This window comes from Argopecten irradians, chromosome 5 (assembly GCF_041381155.1).
Source record: "Argopecten irradians isolate NY chromosome 5, Ai_NY, whole genome shotgun sequence".
NCBI lineage: Eukaryota > Metazoa > Mollusca > Bivalvia > Pectinida > Pectinidae > Argopecten > Argopecten irradians.
Window position 1 is genome coordinate 40,555,961 of NC_091138.1, and position 21,229 is coordinate 40,577,189.

General features: G+C 33.2%; 3 protein-coding genes and 2 non-coding genes across 7 annotated transcripts in view; 3 read left to right on the forward strand and 2 right to left on the reverse strand.

Moving 5' to 3' along the window:
* Positions 1 to 21,229, forward strand: part of LOC138323854 (exportin-6-like) — a 603,808-nt gene that overhangs the window by 352,075 nt on the left and 230,504 nt on the right. The gene's annotated exons all lie outside the window — the stretch shown is intronic.
* On the forward strand, positions 3,638 to 3,719 carry Trnal-aag (transfer RNA leucine (anticodon AAG)). Its single transcript has one exon. It is a non-coding gene; the product is annotated as a tRNA-Leu (tRNA).
* LOC138323851 (ADP-ribosylation factor-like protein 4C) lies at positions 6,053 to 10,350 on the reverse strand. Its single transcript, XM_069268745.1, has one exon. The coding sequence runs from the start codon at positions 9,811 to 9,813 to the stop codon at positions 9,265 to 9,267; it is 549 nt and encodes a 182-aa protein (XP_069124846.1). The 5' UTR covers positions 9,814 to 10,350; the 3' UTR covers positions 6,053 to 9,264.
* On the forward strand, positions 10,598 to 10,679 carry Trnal-aag (transfer RNA leucine (anticodon AAG)). Its single transcript has one exon. It is a non-coding gene; the product is annotated as a tRNA-Leu (tRNA).
* The window catches only part of LOC138323852 (calcium-dependent protein kinase C-like), a 156,000-nt gene continuing 147,730 nt past the window's right edge, over positions 12,960 to 21,229 (reverse strand). For 2 of the 3 annotated variants that reach the window (XM_069268746.1, XM_069268749.1), the window contains one exon: positions 12,960 to 20,791. In XM_069268746.1, coding sequence (XP_069124847.1) covers positions 20,639 to 20,791 — 153 coding nt within the window. In that variant the 3' untranslated portion in view covers positions 12,960 to 20,638. The remainder of the gene's footprint in view (positions 20,792 to 21,229) is intronic. The other variant, XR_011208598.1, reaches the window with a different exon arrangement.

The following is a 21,229-nucleotide window of genomic DNA, read 5'->3' on the forward strand; positions in this document are numbered from 1 at the left end:
TTACTGAAAACTCTCGCGCATGGTATTGGGCATCGATATCGTTGGTGACTACAACTGACTGTGGGTTTCCGACGATGGATATTGGGATGATTATTTCGGCGATTTGATATCAAATTAGTAATTGATGTTAGACTAATTAACAACACCGACGAATATATATATTTATTTTGTAAAACAAAACAGGAATGAATCATGAACGTTTGGTAGTCATGTTGAAGTTGATTTAAAATTATATTTCTCTATTACCTGACTACTCCTGCCCGGACTCGCTCTTCCCACGGCCCAAACAAACTCCTTTTATTCTCAAAATAATTTATTCGTCAATGGTGGCTATCATGTTGGTAACATAGCTACTTTGTCTCAACTGTATGCAAGTTACACGTGGATTTGATGTAATCAGAAACCGAATGCAATATGAAATATTTAAAACGGAGATATAAATAGCCAGATATCTGTTAAAAAATTGTTAGTCTACTAGAGTAAGAAATACGAACACATTTTCAACACAAGGTTCTGAGAATTATTTAGATCTTATCGATTTGGACCCACCTGAGTGTCCATATAGACCATTTTAGAAGCTTAAGTGATGTAGATAAAAATCTCTAAAATTCGTATTATAAAATTTACTCTATTTTACCGAAAAAAATGGTCTTTGAGTACTCGGATGCATGGCCCCAAAATAGTAAAAACTGTAGCTAATTTTAGATCCAGATGTTTTTTTTTTTTTTTTTTTTTTTTGGTGTTGTATGTGTAGTGTTTTTAACACGAATCATAACATCTTTTCATTCCTTTGCATACGACAGAGGGGCCTCTGGTTTATAGGCATGTACATTGTACATTATATTACATGCACGAATTTCAGTTTGTTTACACAAATAGATCAATTTTTTAATGAACTTTAAAGAAACCAAGTCTCTAGTTGCTTTAAATGACACATCACTATTCATTGAATCATTTTGTAAAAAATAAGGAAGTATATATACAAACTATCACGTACATTGTATCTCAATTTCATGAAAATAAACAAACAAATGTGTAAACAGAGATTTAACTATTCAATCCCCTGGTGTAAACAACATTGTCCAGTCTCCATAAAATGGCTATGATTGTTATATACCTAGTACACCTGTGGCCACACAGGTAGATATTTGTATATTTTATTTGGAGGTAAGTACCGACTTCGACACGTTTTATATCTACTTTAGACCCCTGTGTCCGAACACTTCAGCCCATTGACGGTATGTGTTGACCACCAAGGCGAGTTCTGGTACCAAACTAAATGCGTAATTGTGTGTAGGTCGTCATAACTGTTAGGCGTTATGACTCGACGGATATTTCTTACGTCACATCACGCATGCTCATTGAAGCGTGTAATATAGTTCTCCTAGAACCACCAGGCAGACATCTGCCAACCTGCCCAAATAACAGCCCCGGGGCCCACGGGTGATAGGCGGTCCGGGCTGTCAACATTCCACGCCTATTACTGGCCAATGGTTCAATTAAGTTTACAAAGTGTGTTATTTCAACAGGACGACTAACTGAATTGACCATGCGCTACTGTGAATTGACCTTGACCCGAAACTAGAATATAATGTAGTTCAACACCAACCATCTGTAGCAGATTGAATTAACACTGTTAATTACATGAAATCGACAATTTTGATTGGCATGTCCCACATACAGCTAGGATACGTGCAAAATCTGAATCGTGGAAATAGCATCCTAGGAAAAAACCAGACACGTTCAAACACGTTCTATCAGAAGTGCGTCATTCCAAAAATATATAGCAATACTTATGTCTGATTCTTCAATCATAAAATCGCAAACCGCTCATCAAGTGCAAGCATGATACAGCCAGTGCTTGGTTCATCTAAAAATCGCCGAGTGTTAAAACAGATACAACTGTACATGTATACATGATTCTAATTCAAAGAACTAAATTAAGTTGAACTCCGACCTGTATGTTACAATGTAACTCTAGTCTTTGACCCCCAAATTAGGTTGAAATTCTAAATGGATTCGCTCGTCTATTAAACATATTGACATTCAAAGTTTGTAAACAAAAAAAATCACAGAAAGCTGTTCTAATTCCAAAGATTTAGATAGTATATATAAACTTTCTAAATATACACTGCTACATTGCAATTAGTAAAGAATATATTTTCCAAAAAAAACTTGAAATAGAAATAGCAGAAAACTTGATACGTGCGCATCACCAGGTTTTATTTCAGCCGTTCGTGATTTATGCCTATTTAATAGCAGTATACAATATATATAACCTGATCGCCACAGATGTCTCTAATCAATTTCACGGTTATAGTATGAAGTATATACATACATAAAACGGAGCTGTTTATGTCCTCACTGAAAATCTGTCATCGATCATAACCCGCCACGTGACAGCGAACTACAGCTGTCTAAATCAATTGTTCTGTGGTGGTATGTAAGTGAAATATATCCGGACATGTGTTTGATCTACGTCTTACTTACACGTGAATTATATCCGACATACATGGTTTTTACATACTCTTCCTTGTCGCATAATCATCATCACGATCATTATAATGATCGTCATCGTCATGGTCAGCATCATGATCATTACCATCATCATCATCATCATCACAATCATCATCATCATCATCATCATCATCATCATCATCATCATCATCATCATCATCATCATCATCATCATCATCATCATCATTCATTACATCATCATCATCATCATCATCATCATCATCATCATCATCATCATCATCATCATCATTCATTACATCGTCATCATCATCATCATCATCATCATCACATTATCCTCGTCGTCATCATCATCATCATCATCATCATCATCATCACATCGTCATCATTACCATCACATCATCACCACCACCGTCGGCCTCATCATCATCATCATCAGGATCATCATCAGCCATCCTTCAGTGACTTCCCCCGACACTACCTCTATAGATATAGCTGTGACACACAAAAACTATCTATCATCAACGCATCATTGTCTTTTTGTCTCATTAGTCGTTTCGTTGATGGATACATGGACGCACAGGGCCTGATATACCTCGACCCACAAAATGTCTGTATATATCATATACGAAAAGGATAAGAAAATGTAATTTGATTTTGGCAATAACACCTGACATTGACTATTAAAACATCATTACGAGATATTACAACACTTGATATAAACGAGGCTTGCAAGAACTATATTTTATATACATACAGACAGTACTGCATTAATGAAGAGAGAACTTTATATTATTCGATGGATGCGTTGGTTCTTACTGGTGTTCGTAAAAAAATGAGTTTCTGTATTTATATGACAAGAAACATAACATGATACTTATATATGTCGTGAATTTTACTTTACATGTTATCTTATAGATGATTCAAAGAAGCGGAAAAGATATTACCTTCAGATTAACTTTTCAGAAGATCATATCTTCTCCGCTACAACAGTAGAGCAATTACTTGCGTTTTTCCCCCTCACGTGGTCTCTTTGTGATATGCTAGCTAGCACATTATATAGCTTCTTGTAATTACAGAAAATCAGAAAATATATTTGTAAATTGATATCATTCATAAATGCTATAGAACTTTCGTAATGGAACCTATAATTTATCATGGCGGTAGCGTGGCCGAGCGGTCTAAGACGCTGGTTTAAGGCACCAGTCTCTTCGGAGGCGTGGGTTCGAATCCCACCGCTGCCAGGATATTTTTTAATTGGATATATGTTGAGCCACATGATAAAAAAAATTCAGTTATGAATACAATTCAATTCTTTTGTTTCATTGAACCTTACGGTTCACCAGAAAAAAAGTTATAAAATATTTTAAGTAGATCTTTATTTATACTTATCAATTTTATTTCTAGAACAATTCCCACTACCTCAATCCTGGCATTGACAAATAATGTCAGACGTCGTCTGCTGTAAGACGGAGCTAAGGCCTGTTATGTCGTTTTGTCAAGATCATGTTGGTATCGTTATTGCACATTAGTACGGTTTTATTGATCTGAACATGTAACACGAGTTTCCCCTTACCCTGGCCCCATACTTCTACACACTCTAACACCAAACATCTGCCTGTCAGACCTACTGTCAATGTCTGAACATGGTGTACAGGACCAGACGAAAAAGTGTTTTTGATCTAGAGATGTTCACGCCAACAAATATTGCGAGTGTGAGTGAGCGAGTACAAAATCCTTAAAAAATGTAAATAACAAATACTTTTTAGTGTTAAAATGGCCTTGACATTATGCTTCAATTATTATTTATTACAAATACCTTGTCCTACATAATTACCATAGTTTATGACGTAACAACTGCCGCATAAATCACGCGCAACAAGACAAACATGTCAATCATTGTAAGTGATACATACACAGATATTTGAATCTGACATTATCTTCATTCAATAGAGGAGTTTGTATATGACGACATATATATGGCCGGGAGGTTCCGAGATAAAAAGAAAACCAACATGATTTTTGAATTACCGGGAGCTGTATAAGTTATCCATCGTACATAAATCCTTTAACCATTCACGTGAACACTTCAAGGTTTAACTCATGATTCACCAGAAAGAGTACGTGGTGTCGATCCGCAATCGATATCAACATGTTGTGAGACACTCTATAATTTGGATAGAGACCCAAGGGTATATAGTTGTATGTTATGAAAATCGTTGTCACTTTCAAAATCTTGTATCCATTTCCATGATATCAATTACAATGTACTTATCATGTCTGTTTCCGATTACGTCATGAAACATAACCGTGTTCCATTACATTCATCGCTATGGTAACATATAGATAGAAACTGTACAACATCTTCCTTGTAATTGCCTGGTTTTAGATATTGGAGAAATGGACATATCAAGTCTGTATATTATGTACACATTTGCTTTATATACAAACGATTTGTCTGTCTATAAACAGAGATTTAAATATAATTACACTATTTAAATCTCTGCTATAAAGCAGATATTGTAGTTCGATGGCACGTATATAGAACTAATGTACTCACAGGGATCTGAGAATTAGTAACCATGTAGAATTATATGATTTTACCAATTCCTGATCTAGACCCAAAAAAACGACTAAAATAGTGTTCGGGAAATCTGGTGGTGTTCCCATTTTTAAGATCGCTGTGATGCATTCTGTGATGAAAGTTATGAATATCACTAGATAATCATGATCAGATATTATAGATTGGTTACGGTATTCTGGTGGCAATAACAGAAACATATATTTATTAGAGAGATTATGGTATACATGTTTCTGGTAATAAATTTCAAGTTTTGTCAAGCTTATTTTCATTACAATATAAATCTTGAACAAAGTACAGAAATTCAATCCATATCTCATTATTCTCATCTAGATTGTTGTATGCATATATACAAATTTTGGGTTTTCGTTATTTTTTCGCCATCGATATTCCAGTACTCAAATTGCACTGCAATGAAATATCGCTCCAATCACCGATGATTTAATCAACCCTGGCCAAAAAACAGTCTAGACAAATAAATTTTGTGAAGTATAGGAACTCTCAACACTAGCGGTAATTAATTAGTCCATGGCCACGTGCTGGTACTGTTCTGTTGATTACAGAGCGATATCTCTCCACGGGTCAAATCTGTCCTTATAGAGATAGAGTTGACGCCGACCCGTGCCCCCGGGGATAGCGCCGACTGTGAAGAGATACCTAGGCATGATAAAGAATCACTACTCCTACGTGTATACGTATTTAGCGTCTCCACGCAGCATTCACCATCCCATAACGACTTCTAACCTCTGTATCAATTGATGCGTGTCGAAATCGTCTTAAGATTTAACTGTCTCGAGATTGTCTCGTTTCTCCGAACATACAACGGCTAACCGCCAAAATGGAGGCATAAAACCAATAAGTGTCATCAGAAACATATATATATACATGTTATATGCTTCTGGTGTTACCCTGTGTGATCAAGGATTTATAGATCTGAAATAATCCTGGTTAGGATTTTTACATTATCATTTCAGAATGAAAACAAAAATAAAACTGTACTGTCAGTATTTTACTTTCAATTAATAGTTTAACATGATTAAATAATAACAATACATTTCAAAATTTCAAATGAGGTTAGCTACACACATGTAGTAACTTCAAAATCCAGGGGGTTCATCACTGCAACTTTTATAGGTATAATTACAACAGCTCTGTGACAAAATATACCAGAGTTACTTCCCTTCGTTTCACTCTGTCAGTACCGAGTTACTTCCCTTCTTGTCACCTAAATGTGAATTAGGAGTAAAATGAAGTATATCTCTGATAGATCTGAATGCTCTGTCAGTGGTCAGCACTGACGGAGGAAAACAATGGGAAATTACTTTGATTGATATGAATTAAAGGCAAACAAGAGTAAACACTTCTGGTTTAGTTCATTTAGTTAACATTCTAGAGCCACTTTAAAAAGTCTTTGGTTTTGGTAGAATGTGGAGAGATATAGCTATAGAGAAAAAAACATAGGACACAGAGCAAAGACATTGATCATTATTAGAATAAAAAAAATAAATTGAAACCCCTGGATATTAAAGACACACATACCGTTCAGCATCTATTTCGCTAGTGAAAACATCACTAATAATTGAACTAAAGAAGGTTGAGTATAATATTATAGTTGTATATATGCAGCCAAGCATTGTAATCAAATCACAATAAATGTTTTTATCCATGACAACTACAAGATCTTTTTACATGAGGTATTGCAGATCCTTATTTCAATAATTCAACCTTGAGGAATTCCTTATCGGAAGACATACATTTTATTGTATTTTATCTTTTGTTTCCATAAAGAATTTAAAGTTTAAAATGCAAAAAAGAAAAAAAAAACTTTTTCTTACTCATGATCAGACACTTTCACTCGCACAAATGTAAATCTTTATGTAATTCATAACATTCATCAGCATTGTAAAGTTTAAATTTCAATAATGGATATCTAATTGTGTCACAGGATATACATCAACTTCAAGTCCAACACAAAAAAATTAACTTCCTCATTCCCAAAAATCTATAATCATTACATGTGTATACAACGTATATAGAAAGTAAAAACCAAGACTGATCATTAATTAAATCATGTTAATGATTAAGATATGATCAAATCATAAGCAGTATTAATTAAAAATTCATTCAAAACGGAACAAAAACCAAATGTATATTATCAATTAAAATAATTCCACTCAAAAATGTTTTTTGAATAGTTGTTAATATTATATATTTAAATTATATATTGTCACATTCTATGTATACACTATAAATTTACTAAAATTGGTTTAACATGAAGCATGATGTATATATTAAACAATTATATAATGCACACAGGACCTAACTTTGAACAAATTATTATGGATTTATGATAACTAAAAGATCATAATTAGTTCATTCAATTTACAGAATGTAAGCTAAAAATGTGCAGTACAAAGTATGTAATGTATATATACTGGCCCTGTGCGAGTTGATCATGTTGTTTACATGACAGAAGTTACATGATAGAAGTAATTTAAATAATTTAAGTTGAAGTTTATGATCTGTGTTAGTGTATAATTATTTTCTTTTACAAAATTTACAATAATTTCAAACAATTGTTCAACAGTCAGTCATATATGCATTCAGATGTACATTTTACTACAAAAAAAAACATACTAAATTTTCAGTAAACAGGACCTATACTTATTTTTAAAGTAGTGGTTTCCTGAGCTGTTCGTAATCTTTATGCAGCACTATATCTGAAGTCCCTGGTATGTTATCTGCATCCTCAGCTGGAACAGTTACGTTTCAGATTCAGTAGCACAAATCACCCATTGTCAAAAACATATAGACTTGTTCAAGTCTATATAGGCTGAAAACTTTAAAAACAGATATTGATCAATTCCTATACTGTTGCCTTGGTTTTAATGTCTATTAGTCAGGATTCATGAGACGTGCATGACTTAATTGAAATCTCTGCCCATCAGGGAAATTGAAACAATGCATGTATTATTCCATTAAAACATCAATATATGATGTCCATTAAATTTTCTTGATTGCATTCCATTTGACTGATGACCACGTATATATTACATGCTCATATTTTATGCCGCAGGATTTTATGTAGAAACAAAAAAGTACAGATCCATTTCTGGTTACCATTTCATTAATTATAGTAATATCTATTATAATTTGCTTTCGTTTGAGCGGTTTCACTACTTTTTGGGTTATCTCATAAGTTTGCCAATTACAAACCAGAAAGCTACATCTTTTATTCATACATTTTTTTTTTACAATTCCTTTTAGAACCAGGTATAAAAATGTATTATATATCTATATATGTTGCATGAGCAACACTAAAAGAATATGTGTATATCTTTGTATACAACAAATAATTTTTTTTCTGGAAATTTGTTTCTGCCAAATAAAACAAAATGAAATACTGAAATTTATTATAAATACAACCATTTCATTGAAATATATAGGATATTGAAATATTAGTGCCAAACTTGAATCAAAATTGGATGTAAAAGACATATACCTATATATGTCATGGACAAAATAATTGATTTAGCATAGGATCATGAGTCAACAGTAAATTTGTTGATCATGATATCGATGTACACATGCATATGACAGATAGACTTATCTTTACACATGATGTTTCAAAGATGATCATATCTATGGAGAATGAGTATTGTATAATCATGATGCAATTTCAGAGTTTGAGAAATATCTATTAGAGCATTAATTACACTACTTGATTTATAGTTAAAAAAAAAAAGATATTGGTTTTCATCAAAAACTGGATCATGATGCCAACAAATCTAAAATGACCCTTTTTTGATCAATGATATTACAAATTATACAATTTGTATGACTGTAGATGTTTAGTGCAATCATATATCATGCAAATACAAAAATTGAAAATTTTGGGACTTAAAACATGATACATACATGTATATACATGTAATATTATTTACAAATATGTGTCTTGCATATTTGTAAGAATTTAATCTATAAGTGTGTGACTTCTGATAATTTGTTTGTAAAGTAAGATGTTTATTATTGAATTAATTCAAATTTTTGTGACATTCTAAAAAAGGTCAGGTCATAGAATTGCATTGGTTCATCACTGGTAAGAGAAATTAATAGCACATACAATGATACACCGACTTGACAATCTCAACAATCTTATGTATATATATATATATATAATTAAAAATATGCATTAAAAGCAATTTAAACTATTTTTTCTTTTTACTCTTTTTTCTTTTTTCTATAAGTTCATACATGGAGTCCATACATTCGTCTAATCCTTCCCCTGTGACTGCACATGCTGGTTGGGAGGCCCAAAGCTGACTTGGGGATAGTTCATGTAAACCAAGGTATTTTTCAACCTCTGCTAAGTCTAGTGACCCTGGCATGTCTTGCTTATTAGCAACAACCAATATGGGTAAACCTGGATTTTCTGAGCTTTTCAATAGTTTAATTAACTCCAACTTTGCTTCTTCAAGTCGTTCTTTATCGACACTGTCAACCACAAATATAATTCCCTCAGAAGAGCGCATATAGGATCTCCAAAGTGGACGGGTCCTATCTTGACCACCTACATCCCAAATGGTGAAGTTTATTCCTTTTGTCTTTCCTGTTTTTCCTTTTATTTTTTCACAATTGAATCCAATCGTTGGGTTGGAATTCATGTACTGGTCAAATTTCAGTCTGTATAACAATGTAGTTTTGCCCGACAGGTCCAGGCCCAACATAACGAGCTGTACAGAGGTCGAGCCTCCCATATCCTTATGGGGGCTGTTCTTGGCCCCAAAACAAATCAGGTGTCAACGTGACACGGCTAAGCTGGGATCATTCACATTTGCTCACATACCTGTCAAATTACCAAATACCGATTCATCACATTAAATCCAGACAGCAAACCGTCCACAGATTTCACAAAGACATTTGAAATTCACAATAAGAATCACACGAAAATATATCCAGTATAATTCCAGAGTTGTTATTTGTAGACTTATTTACTCTCATTTTGTGAGAAATGTTAGGATTGTCGCTGACAGTGACACAAAATGTAAACGGATATGTCCGGTTGAGGTCTATCTGCATAATAATCCACAGAACTGGGTCAGACGTCTGCTAACATTATAACCGCTTCTCTGCGATTCTTCCGGTTGTTTAACACTATCTTACTTGGTATGTGATTATGTCGTCATAATCGCCGATCCTCCCCAGTTTCACAATGCCGATATGTCATTGTCAGCGATATCACAGGTAATATGTTGTACGGGTTCGGGTACTTCCGTTGTAAATTATAACACACACTGTGCTGCCACCTATGGACAGGTGCGCGTTAAGGAAGCGAAGGTCGATAGCTTTTGGTGGGAATATTAGTAATAATAGTGATAATATGAAGGATAATTATCACAAAAAGCATCTTGTTAAAAAACATAAATGAGATGTAACAAAAAACAAATAAATCCTGTTGTTTATCTAATCAATTATGATAAAAACTGAGTCCTGAATGTTGTTCAGAAATTTGAAGAATATTTTTGCCGCGGCTGGTATGAAGGTAGCGTGGCCGAGCGGTCTAAGGCGCTGGTTTAAGGCACCAGTCTCTTCGGAGGCGTGGGTTCGAATCCCACCGCTGCCACTTCTATTTTTTTTTCTTTACCTTTATCATGAACAAGGTTATTAAACTAACCAGAGGTCCATAAAATGTCTATTAATAATTAATCTAAATGATTTGAATTTATTTTAATTCTCAGTTATAAGTAGGCATTTTCATTCACTTTGAGTCTGAATAGATCTACAGTATATACAAAATTCATTATTTTTTATTTTTATGATTGCTGTCATTTTTTTCACAAATAAACACCACACGTACTTTTATCAGTAATAATGATTTTTTTTCCAGATCATGAAAACTTTTTACATCAACTCTAGTCATTTCGATTGGTTTCGTGTTAATTATCCGTCATTCAGACCATGTTAAAGGGCCACTACCTTTCCGAAACGGCTTTTAATTTTTAAAATAGGTATGTAAAACGAGATCAATAATTTTGTAGAGTCGCAGAAGTTATTAACTATACGTTTACTAGCACACTTATCATCACCTTCAGAACTGTTTAATTAGAATAAATTAAATGTTAATTTTCATAACGCGGGTCGTTTTATGTTTCCCGCCGTCGTCCTAAATGCCGCGCGGTAGTTGACTATCACTGCGCCAGACGGCAAAACAGCGAAATGAATCTCCACTGTTATCGTACATTAGACAGGAAATCTTGCATATGTTTGGTGTTGTAACCTCATCTTAAGCCATCAATATATATTTTCTTTTGTTATTAATGTTTTTAAGAAACCTATCAATTTTGCTCCGGAAAGGTAGTGGGCCTTTAAAACTTTGTGTTAACAGTGATTTTTTAATTTCCATCGGAGATTTAGAATTTAGATTCAGTTTTATGTTATAATGTATTAAGAAGATCTTACATGGCTGACTATGTAATATGAAATTTATCAAACGAGTTCAACAATTTGATATGCCACGAGCCTCAAGTTTAGGCGAGTGGTATATCAAATTATTTAACGAGTTTGATAAATTTCGTATCACATAGTCACTAGTGTAATATTCTATTTATCACATAATTTTCATCAATAGAAATATAAGTAAAACGTCTCTATATAAAAACAGAAGAATCCGGCTCGGATGTGACGTTTCATGCGACGTCATATTATATGTGCATTATGACGTCAAGAGTGTCTTACGATATGAATGACATGGCCGCATTAACGCATGGTCATGTGATAAAATAATATTAAAAGATGTACAATACACTGGTTATGTATCTAATATAAAGCACCTACACACGCAACGATATTTCTTCACACGAAATTCCACGTGAAATGGGAGAAAAATGAATATCAAGTGAAGAAATATTGCCGGTATATAAAAAAAAACTTAAGAAAAAGAAGGAAATTAATTTATGCAAGAATTTATAAGTGAGCATATACGTCCTTGATTTATGGAACACATTATTTTATTCAGAACAACCAACCGTTAAATATATTTCCTTAAAGTATAAATCCTGACACAGGCTCGTCTGTAAACAATATAAAATCACCAGGTCCGTCTTTTATTAATAAACGAACAACTAGGTCCAACCAAGGACGTATATGAGACTCACTTATAAATCCTTTGTCCAACCAGTCAAACCGTATAATCGAAAACGGCCCAAGTCTCAGTTTTATGCCATGCAAACGCGTACGTGCCGGAAATATTTACCGATCCCCGTTTTCGGTTTTACACAACCCTACAAAACTTCCGGCGACTTTGACGAAAACACATGAGAAGAAAAACGTCTAAATTACACTATGTTTAGTCGCTGTATACGACTTGCTTTGAATGCAAATCATTCACATACACTTAAAGAAATAACCCATACACAAATTTCGAGAATTAACGGTTACAAGAGTAAAGTGAGTCTAGAAAAGCTGTATCCTGGGAGCGCATATAGTTCTATGTTTGAAGTGAAAAGGGTACAGGTAAGTTCATACGAGATTAACTTAGGCTATATCAGGCTAATTGCTAAATGTATGAATTACTGAGAAATATTATGTATGGGACTAAAAGCTACTTGCATATATGTTGGTCATATATCAACTCGTTAATAAAAACCTAGTGCTTTAACCATAAAATATAATGCATTTAACTTTACCCACAAAATAAAAATAAAAATACTACTAATATGAATTTAAGGCAATGCCTCAGAAGAGCGCAGCTTCTTATAAAAAATGTAAAAATAGTTAGGATTATAACCTCAGAATGAGATTAAAACTGTTTTTAACTCGATCATTGATTTTTGATAAATGCTATTATTCAATATTTGTGTCTAGCACTAGCAGTCATCATATAAGGTCAGAAAGAAATATTGCAACGGTTAGTTATCAGAATCAAGAGGATTTACAGTAATTATCCTGAAATGAAACTTGCATTTAGATGATATATGGAAAGTAATTCTAATACATTGATATTTTATTGTCTATAAATAAAGATGATTACAAACAACCCAGTGCAAGGCTGGTCTGGGTAAAATGTGAGCTTCATAGACTTAAATCTATCGTGCTTTTAGTACACACATAATCATTACACAAAATACTTAAAAAATAACCTCGGGATTTAAAGGTTCATGGCATTGTTACAATTCATCAATATTTGATGTAATACACACAAAATTATGGTGTTATACACATCAATTTGTGATGTAATGTACACAAAATCATGATGTCATACACATCAATATGTGATGCAATACACACAAAATCATGATGTAATACACATCAAAATGGATGCAATACACACAAAATCATGATGTTGTACACATCAATATGTGATGTCATGGCAAACATTTTAATACAATTTCTTAAAAAGAATAACATTATTTACAAGGTGTTTGAATGTTAGTTTTATACATGTACAGGCAAATGACAAACATCCTAAAAAGGATACAGGAAATTGAAATAAGATTATCAGTACAATTTGTTTAAATAAAGTATATATTAGCAAAAACTGAAAGTATAGACAAATTTTCTCATTTTACCATTCACATGCTTCAAACAATTCTAATAAAAGAATAGTGGAGACTATGAAACACTTGGAACTCATTTGAAAAATGAACACATCTCAACATCATTCTTAATTTCTCTGACTTAATGTTACTGAAGCTTGATGGGAATTCATACACAGATTCAAAATATTTATTGATTAAATAAAATATGTATGAATATTGACAACATTAATGGATTTAGATTTATTAAACAGATGTACAGGACTGGGTAGCTATGATAAGTATCTCTGTACAAAGATGGGGTCTCCACTATAAGACTTTATTCAGTTGTCATCAGAACGATTAATGTATACTATAACAGCTGTCAAATTTCTCCCTTTCCGTGCAGCTATATAAATAATTCTGTATTTGCATAATTCAGAGTTATCTGCCCTTGCTGGTAGATATTGAATTGTTACATTACTATGTATTTCATATTTTTCAGAGAAAACAAAGTAATTTTACACTCTCAAACTTAAATGACAGGTCAAAAATTGCAGATATTATTTACACGGAATCATCCATAGAAAAAGCTGCTGAATGGAGATACAAGGGCAGATCTAAAGAGCATTGTCTAAACTTTAATTTGAACATCATTCTTTATCTCTCTTGTTGAAATTGTGTTTTTCTTCCCAATGAAACAATATTTAGAATAATGCATGTATTTATATGAAATTATGAATAAATCACTCCAAATATATTTCAAAACAAAGAAATATACACATGATAGTTACAATATTTTTCTAATGTATACATATACATGTAACATTAAAAATATTAAAATAATTATCTGATGTCTTTCATAAGCATTATCATTCATTCCGACAAACATTTGACATTTCTTTAGTATGATTGACCTTGAACTCTTAATAATGACCTCTCTGCTGTAGAATGACCTTGAACCTAGTTTTATGACCTTAATTTAATTATTGGGAACTTGAAACAACATAAGCATGCCTTTCTAAGGGCACTACACAATGGGGTGTCAAGCAAGCAAGAATAACTAGAACAAAGACGTACGTAGATTTAGATCGATCTTATTGTCTTTATAAAACATGGAGCCATGTTAGATTCTTTGAGGCTTTCTTTGTCATTGAATCAACATTGCAGAATTACCTTCATCGTCGGTGAATGATCTTGGCCTGTCATTGATTCTGTATGTTATTGTATTTGTAGGAACATATTTTTCAATGCACCATGGTCATGAATGTAATGTCACATTTTTCAGGAAAATAATATAATTTTTGCACACAAGTTTGTAACATAATCTTACCTATCAGGAACAGATAACTCCGTCCCATGTTAACTATGATGTAATGTACACAATAAAAACCTTGAACTTGCGACCAAGGGGTAGAGGACCAGTAGTAGAATTCCTAAACCACATAGCCATTCGGCCAAATATAAAAATATTCTTATTTCTGGTAACAACCTTTAAAATGAATGGTCAGTAAAAAGGATTTTTTTTTTTTTTTTGATATTTTTTCTTCTTCATCCCAGTTTCTTGCAGTGAAAAACTAAAACCATGGATTTGAATCCCAAGGTATCATCAGAATGTGTAAAAAAAAAAAAAAAAAAAAAAAAAAAAAAAAAATTGTGCAAAACTGCCCAAAATAAGGTTATTTGTTTGCTGGGAGGCAAAACTGAGAAAAAGTTTTTGAATAGGCACTGATTTTATAGGGTCGGTCGGGTTACCGGAAACAAATATTTTTTGTATGGCCTTAATGGCAGATATATACTTAAAAATACCTTTATAATAGAAAAGCTGATGACAATATTCACTTTTTGGGGGAGATCCATAACTCGGAATAAAATTTTTTGAACACAACACAAATAATGTTTATTTACAAATTTTCACTGATAAACAGTCTGATTTTGTAATAAATTATCCTCATTTTTTTTTTCAAATTTTAATTAATCATTTCAAGTTCTTTTATGTATTAAAATTTTACATTTCTCAGACATGCTAATGTTCATTATGGCTCGATGATCAATAATAAATGAAATATACCACAATAGCTACAAAGTTTTCCATTCCATTCTTCATGCAATGAAATGATGATTTCGGACAATTCTGACACAATGGAAACCAAACAGGCGATAAATCATACATAAAATTAAAACTTTGGTTAATTAATAAAGAGATTGTGATGGACTTTTAATTAAAAACTAATTAAGGAGACTGTTAATTGTGATGCATTAGTTAAAGGTCATTGGTCTAACAAGGCAAAGTTTGATAATATTTATTATGATGATAATTATTATGATGATATTATTATTACAACATGCTATATACAAGAGGGCCATGGACCTTAACAGTCATCTGAATATCTCCACAAATTATAACAAGAGGGAGGGGGTTTTGGGTTGTGGTGGTGGGGTCAGAGCCACCATTTATACAAAATCTGTTCACATTCCCCCAAAGATGTTTCTGACCAAATTTGGTCAAAATCCAATAAGAACTTTATGACTAGTAGCGTTTTGAAGGAATTTTCCTCTATTTCCCCTCTTGGGCCCCGCCCCTTCTGCCCCTCGAGGGTCAGAGTAACCATTTATACAAAATCTGTTTCTCTTCCCCTAAGAATGTTTCTGGCCAAATTTGGTTAAAATCTGTTGAAAAGCTTTTGACTAGTAGGGTTTTAAAGAATTACCAAAATGTCCCCAATTGAGCCCCGCCCCTCAGGCCCCAGGGGGGTCAGATCACCATTTATACAAAATCTGTTCCCCTTCCCCTAAGAATGTTTACTATAAACCAATTAAGTTTCCTGTGTGATTAGATTTTGGGTATTTTACGGGCAACTAAAAATTGTGAAAATAAATTGCTATAATACAAATATGAGGCATATAGATACAGCATGTACCTGTTCAATTAATTAAACCTTTGATACATGGCTCTAATTTGTGAAATTATATCGCCACGGCAGTAGTTAGGTACACAAAAATAAGTTGAAAACATGTCTCTAAGTCCTATACATCACATGAGCAGAATACCCGAGGAAAAGAAATTGAGGTACAAAACAACTAACTCTTAATCTGAGGAAAAGACATTGAGGTAATTAAAACAACAAACACGCTGAGATATTGGTAAGAAGAGTTTGATTCAACTTAACCTGTAGAGATCATTTTTGTAAACTTCATTTTGTTAAAGATGCTACACCGCTGACAAATGGTATTTTTTCACTATCAAAAACAGGAGCAGACAAATTAGTATTTTTCTTTGGCTACAAAAGTTACTTACTTTACACAATTACCACCATTGAAAAATTTGAGCTTCTAATTTTACTTCATAATAAAAATATTTAATATAATTAATTGCATCCCGAAAAAATTCAATGGCATTATATGTTCTATATGGAATGAAATAGTGATTGTGCTTATATCAAAAGCAAAATAAATTATCTCATATTATTTTTTGTCGTATTTAGACATATTTATTCATGATCAATCACCAATTATGCTCTGTCGGCTGTGGAGCATGTTTAATTAAAAAATTAAAAGCTGAGACCATGATGAAAAATACCTGAAATTCCAAACCTGATGATGCCACCATTATAACAGTTAAGATTGTAGTATAATGACATATGCTGTAAATAACACATAATTTGGACTAAGGTGTGGGGAGTTCAAAATACATAAACAAATGTTACATGTATACAGTACTAATAAAATTCTACAAGAGTTATTTCCCTTCCTGTAAAAATTTCAACAAAAGCGATACATGATGATATATTACTGAGAATTAAGTGATTAATGATCGTTTAAATTATTATCTTTAATTTTCTAGTGGATTGGTTGTTCCTTAGTACCCTCCAACTCTTGGTCGCAAGTTCGAAACCCACTCACAGGGAGCAACTGACATATGTAGTTCAGTGGTTTAATTATGGCACTCTGGGTGTTCTCTGCTACCTTAATACATGAGTTCACTATAAAATTCAACAAAACAAACAATTTTTTTTGAAAATTCATTTATAACTTGAATCCCAAAGAGGCCAAAACTAGGAGAGTTCAAATGTGTGTTCAGAGATCTGTATATTTATCGTATTCGACCCAATAATTGCCCTTTCCCCTATTTAGGCCTCAAAGTTGATAGATTTGAATATGATTTCATCTAATTAGCATCTTTTCATTATTTTTTTTTTCAATTTTTCAAACGCCCTGGGCGCTTATTTGGTCGTATATGGAATACACTTATATATCTATTATGGTAAGCAATTTTGCTTTTGCTTTTCCAACTTAGAAGCACTCCTATGTTAACTTAAGTGTCTAAATAAAAAAAAAAATATCTCAGCTATTTTACTATAACAGACAGCACATTTTTGTGATTTTAGGATAAATCCAGCATCGCAGACTGACAATCCTCGGCACTTTGAACAAATAGTGCGGAGCCTCGTTGGTCATTACTTTGATGTTACCAATGTATCACAGTTAATGCTATTGGTCAGTTTGCAAAATTAATCCTGCAAAATGTGTTTAGATTTACACTTCACAAAGCAAACATCAACTACAGTGCTCAAACCATCTAAGTATACCACTGAACTTAAATTTAGATAAGATTCTCTACTGATGAGAGGTGAGTCTTTGTATACATGTACTATCATGCGAATAGGTATCGTTTGTGACATCATCATTCTTTTACCGAAAATTACGTCATTTCCCTGAAAAATATGATGTCATGCTTATAAAAACTTGATGTAACAATCGATACCTATACTTGCAAGGGCAGATAACTCTGTATTATGTAAAGCAGAATACTGTGATGGGACTTTGGGTTAAAGGTCATTTTAAGATCAAAACTTCATTGATATTGTAAAAAACCATTCATGATTTTTCTTCATCATGATCAATTTGATTTTAATTTGCAGTTCGACAGTTTATTGCTAGATTATCCGTTCGTGATTACATGTTTACCAAATTAATAAAATCTTTATCGAATTGATTTTCCAGATGTCAAATCTAATTATTTTGTAATTTTTTTCAACACAGATAACAATAACTTACTCACCCCTGAAAACACAGTTGGATTCTTCCACTTCAAGAATAGGAAAAGTCCATAGTAAAATTTCAGGGGTGACATGGGATAGAGGTAAAATATCTTATTTGAATGATTCCATGACTGTATCTATAAGTGTTATTAATGTTAACGTTATCCAAGCCACGACTTACATAGAATTCACTATCACTGAAACAACACAAGACACTGGGAACACTTATTAAGAACAATTAGTACATTTAAAAACATCAAATTTTCAAAAGTATACAAAGAAAGATATATAATATATATATTTATAACTTTAATAAATTGTTTCAAAGTCCAAAATGCTACGCTGTGTAAAGTTATGATATTCATAACCGTCTTTCTTACTGTACATCATAAATTATTTAAATGATAAGTACATTCTCACATGAGATACATAAATGAATCTAATTTCAAAATACATTATTTTCAGTATTTCAGGAATGATGAGATATGCAGTTTGCATGTATATAACTTCCGTCACATATGTGGGGCAGAAACAGTCTAAGATTGCAAAAAAGCTTAGAAAAACATTCTAATGTCATACTGTCATTACATATATATGCATAAAGGCATTCTTGTTGTCTTTTGACGGAAGTGAGCCGCATTTTCCATACATTACATGATATAAAGCCGGTGTAAAAGATCATCTCGCAGCTGGCCTGCCAGTGTTCATGATCTCAAGTACGTAAAAAAGTGGTCAAAACAAATAGGTGATGAAACTAAGATTTCACTTAACAGATTCCTAATGTACAGACCTGTAGAAAGGTTTGATAGAGCCCTCAAACATCTTAGGCCAATAACGGATATATATGAAGCCTTTATTGAAGGTCAACCCTAAGGAGCTTCAACAGTCTATTTAAGATCTAACCTTGGGAGCCTCAACAGTCTATTAAAAGTTCACCCTCGGGAACCGCAACAGTCCATTGAAGGTCCACCCTCTGGAGCCTCACCTGTCTATTTAAGATCTACCCTAAGGAGCCATAAATACATTGAAAGTTCACCCTTGGGAGCCTCAACAGTCTACATGTATTTAAAATTTTACCCATGGGAGCCTGAACAGTCTATTAAAGGTCCGTCCTCTGGAGTCTCAACAGTCTACTGAAAGTTCATCCTCAGGAGCCTCAACATTTTATTTAAGGGTGACCCTCAAGAGCCTCAACAGTCTATTGAAGACCCACTCTCTGGAACCTCAACAGTCTATTTATAAAAGGTCTACCCCAGGCCAGCCTGACAAGCTATTTCCCTTAAAGTGCCCTCCAACCCATTGTCAGGAAATCAGAATCAAATTGCAAGGCACCAGAGAAAGCTAAAAATTTTCTCAATGAAGGTTTCTGTTCAACAATGCAAGCCCTGACTGGAGCTCTCCATGCTTTAAGCTCCAAAGTGAGACGAAAATATTAAACCCCTTCATCTGATTTACCAGAAGTTCTTTGGCATGTCTGTAATAGAATATGCCCCAAATAAAGAACTTTTTCCTTCTCGATTTTATAACAAATAAGGCTCTCTTTGTCAGATCCAATAAAGAAAAGATTTGATAAGACCTCAAGGAATTACCTTTTTGGCTGATCTAATAAAGAAAAGATTTGATATGACCCCAGGTAAGGCCCCTTTTGACAGATTTAATAAAGAAAAGATTTGATAAGATCCCAAGGAAAGCCCCCTTTGTCAGATCTAATAAAGAAAAGATTTGATAAAACCCCAAGGAAGGCCCCCTTTGAGACCCCAAGGAAGGCCCCCTTTGTCAGATTTAATATAGAAAAGATCTGATAACACCCCAAGGAAGGCCCTCTTTGGCAGATCTACTAGACCCCAGACCCCAATGAATTTGACTGATTTGACTTGATTTGTATTTTCTACAAGACAGTTACTTTAACACCAACGAAGGCCTCATTAGTCAGACCCAGAAGAGGACAGACCCCATAGAATTCCGTATAGAGTAGACCTCCAGAAAGGCTCCACTTTGGCAGATCTTGTGGACCCTCAGTATCCCACTCACACTGTGACTATGTACTCTGGGTTAACGAAAGAGAAGCCGGTGAATTCAGTTTGGTCCAAATTCATAATGAACAGCTTGTCTGTAGGGGTCATCTTGAGAGCCTCGCTGGTAAATTCACGGTCAAAATTACTGACATCCTTCTTTGTTTTCTGAAAATTAAAAAAAGAGCAAAACATATGAGAATAGGGCTTACAAATACTGAGAAAGTGTTACAGTAGTTAAACAACATTTTTCTTCTGTTACACAAACATTAGAATTTAACTTACCATTTCCAGAAAAAATCTATATTTATCATAACTGTTTAATTTTCTAATTGGTTTTTGTGAAAAAAGAAATTTGTAATGTCAGAAAAAACAAGTAAAATAATGATCATGATAATAATGTGAAAATGATCTGGAACAAACTTTTATTTCCAAATATATAAAACAAATATTGGTGTTTTTTTTGTTTTTGTTTTTTTTTGTAAAATGTGTACAGGTGGTAAAGCAAGCCAAAATGTACATGTAGACATCACCAACTGACAAAAAAATAATTTATTTTATTATACATTTAAGGCTATAGAATATTCCCAACACAAAAACGAATCA

Excerpts from the sequence above, each read along its gene's own strand:
- LOC138323851 (XM_069268745.1), bottom strand. The coding sequence starts at position 9,813 with ATGGGAGGCTCGACCTCTGTACAGCTCGTTATGTTGGGCCTGGACCTG.